We start from the raw sequence: 3610 nt of genomic DNA on the forward strand, positions 1-3610 counted from the left end.
CCGTTTTCCAATTTTAACTTTTTTGAAGTAAAGCCGTTGACATCAACACAAAAAGTTCTTCCAGATAAAAATGATATAATAACCTTTAACATTTGCTTGGGGACTCCCCATTTGTGTAATTGTTCGATGATGGGAAATGTGGTAACGCGGTCAAAAGCTTTCTCGAGGTCAGATGACATGACTACACTGTGTTTACAAGATGAGAGGTTATCTGATAGTTTATGTTCCGTTAGGTGGATTAAGGATTGAACTCCTCTGTTAGGTCTAAAAGCATGTTGTTCATTACTTACAGTTTCTTCCATAAACCAGCCTATTCTACGTCCAATAATTTTTTCAAAAATTTTTGAGAGAACAGGGAGAAGAGAAATCGGTCGATACCCTTCTATGTGGTGATAATTCTGGGAGCTCTTGGGAATCGGCTTGAGTATAGCTTTCTTCCAATAGTGAGGAAAGATACCAGTCCGAAGAATGTTGCTATATAAAGCGCAGATTCGGTTTTTAAGGTTATCGGCAGCTGATTTAACCATATTATATGTGATTTTATCATCTCCAGGAGAAGTTCCGTTAAGTGTTTGTAATGTCGTGTCAAACTCTATCCTGGAAATATCATCTGCGAGGTGTGAGTACAAGTTTTCTTGATGAGAGAGGTCATTTAAGTTAAATGTCAGTTTCTTCCTAATAACGTTGTCCGGGAAGGTTTTATTTTCACTATAGCTTGCCCATGTCTTTGAGAACGTATTGGCTATTTTTTCTGGATCGTTTTCTAATGAGTCATCTAGAAAAATATATGGGAAGTTTTGAACTGAATTCGATGATCGCAAAGATTTTATTCTATTCCATAGTGTTTTTGAGTCTAAAGCCGGATCCATGGTATTCACGAAGTTTTCCCACGATGATCTTTTTGCTTTAATAGATTCGTGTTTAACTTTGGCACAAGCCTTCCGATATGCTATACAATTAACGGATGTGGGGTATCTACGCGCATTTTTCCAGGCTACATTTTTTGTTTTAACTAAAGTCTGAATATATGAATTAAACCATACTGGATTTTTTTTAGGAGTGTCTTGTTTTTGTCTAGTTGTTGGCATTGATTTCGAGGCAGCACTTCTTAAGATTTTTTTGATTTTGGCTGCTTCTTGGTTGGTGTTGTTAGATGTAGGGTTAGTTGCGCATAGAGAATGTGTTGAAGAGACAAAAAGGTTCCAGTTAGCCTGACTTTCTTTGAATCTTACAGAGCGTTTATTCAACAGTTTTCTTTCTTGGGTGCGTATCATTATTGGAATATGGTCTCTATTTTCCGCATAAGGAAGTACCTCCCATTGAAGAAGTGGAGCTAAATCTTCAGATGCAAATGTTACATCAACAGCAGAGAAGGTGTTTCTTGTATTAAATAGAGTAGGTGAACCATCGTTTAAAACCACCAGGCCTTTATCATTAGCAAAATTTTCAAAAAGAGTACCTATCCTGTTGGTTATGTTAGAACCCCAAATTGTGTTTTTGGCATTTAAATCTCCTAAGATCAAATGATGATTGTTTTTATCACATCGGATGTCATCAAGAATTTCACTTGTAATATAAACATCGTGCTCTCTATAAATATTTGTTAGCTTAATTGGTATTTTTGCCGGAATTTCTATTGAATGGTAGAGAAGATTTGTAGAAGAAATGGTGTGGGAGGTGACAGGTATACTAGTTTTAACTAAGAACCCTACGCCTGATTTCGAGTAGTCATAGCCTTTATTATGATGAAATGGTTTGTAGTTCTTAATTTTAAACATGTATGAATTTGATGCAATGAAGTGTGTTTCCTGTAGTGCTATGATGTGTGGATTGTATTTTGCGATTAATCGTTCTAGAGTATGTTTGTTATTAGTATAGCCTTGGATGTTCCATTGGAGGATAATGAAATCATTATCCAACAGAGTCATTATTGTTTTTTAAAGTTTTTAGTTGAGTGAGTATAGTTTTTTGAGTTAGTTTGGTTGGTGAGTGGGAGTGAGTTGTATGTAATTTCTTTTGCAGAAGTAGAGTTAGTATGAGAGTTATCGGAGTCAGAAATATCACACATTTCTGTGTCAGATAGCGATGACAGTTGTGTTTTTTCTGTAGGAGTATTGTGTATGTAATTTTCGGAATGAGTAGGAATGGGAGTGATGAGAGATTTGTCAACTGAGCTCAGCTCTTCCATAAGAGAGTGATGCTGCAGGTTTGAGGATTGAGTTGTGGGATTATTGTTGATTTCGGTTTCGATGAGAGAGAGCTTAGATTGTGTTAGATTTCGGTCGTTATTTAAATCGTGAGTGGTTTCGATTGTACTTGGTGGTGATGTTATTGAGGTAGGAGCGGGATTTGAAGATTGGAGAATGTTTGAGAGAATTTTCTCATTTTCAATTCTCTTTTTTATTATCTCTGCCATTGAAGGCTTCGAACTATTTCTTTTTTTAGGTGGTGGTAGCTGATGAAGATTAGGATTATCATTATAAATTTGCCAAGCGTCGCGAACAGTACAACGACGATCCGCTTTGATTTTGTTGACGGACTTGTACCTGAGGAAGGCAGGGCAGGAGGGATCATATGGAGTGTGATTTTCGTCGTTGCAATTAATGCAGAAAATACGAACACATTTATCATGAGGTGGAGGGAGACAGCAATCTTTGCAAATCACCGAATTTGTGCATCGGTTTTTGGTGTGGCCAAGCTTTTGACAACTGACACAACGCATTGGATTTTGTATATATTCCTCGACCTTGCAGTTCAACCAACCTATTTTAACTTCATTTGGACGGCGAATTTGATCGAAAGTGAGGATAGCTGCTCCAGTTGCAACTAATAAATCATTTTCTTTTTTCATCATTTTTCGGACCTCGATAACCTTGAATTTTTTTAGTTCTTCGAGTAATTCCTCTTCGGTTATATTTTTGATGTGCATGGAATAAATTCTACCCTGAACAGAATTAAGGCTAATGTGATTTGTCACTTTGACTGGGATTGAGTCGATAAGTTTGCATTTAATGAATTTATCAGCTGTTGCAACATTAAGTACTTTTAGTAGCAAGTCACCTGACCTCATTGACTTAACCTCCAATATATCTTTGGAAATGTGCTCTAATCCGCGATTGATTCGAATAGGATTGTAGGTAGATAATTTACGCAATTGATCGCCTTCTTTTTCTAAACCAGTGATGACGATGTATCGAGGCACATTATCATCGTTTTGAATTACCGGTAGATTAGGGAAATCATCACCATTATATTTTCTTTTGTGTTTTTTGTTCCGGTTTAAAATTACCTCTGATTCGAGGATTTTAAACCGGTTATGATTGGGGGGATCCGTCCCCCCGTCCATAATAGAAATTTATGTGTGAGTTTTATAGAATATGTATATTCTTTTCTTAAATATTTAAAATTCACTCACCGCAGATGGTAATAAATTGAGTGGAAAAAATAATTAAGAGTCTTTAAGAGTAAATCACAGCTCACACAGTATAAACTCACGTCTGTTCACGGCGTTTGCCAGCTTAGGACTGTAATTACTATTTATTATTGCTTTTAAAACATTTTTAAGATTTTTGCAAATTTTATGAATGTTTGCCGTGCCATACGTCACTTT

At 36.2% G+C, this 3610-nt stretch overlaps 1 protein-coding gene across 1 annotated transcript; it reads right to left on the reverse strand.

Annotated features, from left to right (window-relative positions):
- Positions 1-1927: 1927 nt before the first annotated feature.
- On the reverse strand, positions 1928-3346 carry LOC129945221 (uncharacterized). Its single transcript, XM_056054880.1, has one exon. The coding sequence runs from the start codon at positions 3344-3346 to the stop codon at positions 1928-1930; it is 1419 nt and encodes a 472-aa protein (XP_055910855.1).
- Between the last annotated feature and the right edge of the window lie 264 nt (positions 3347-3610).

Source organism: Eupeodes corollae, chromosome 2 (assembly GCF_945859685.1).
Source record: "Eupeodes corollae chromosome 2, idEupCoro1.1, whole genome shotgun sequence".
Classification (NCBI taxonomy): Eukaryota; Metazoa; Arthropoda; class Insecta; order Diptera; family Syrphidae; genus Eupeodes; species Eupeodes corollae.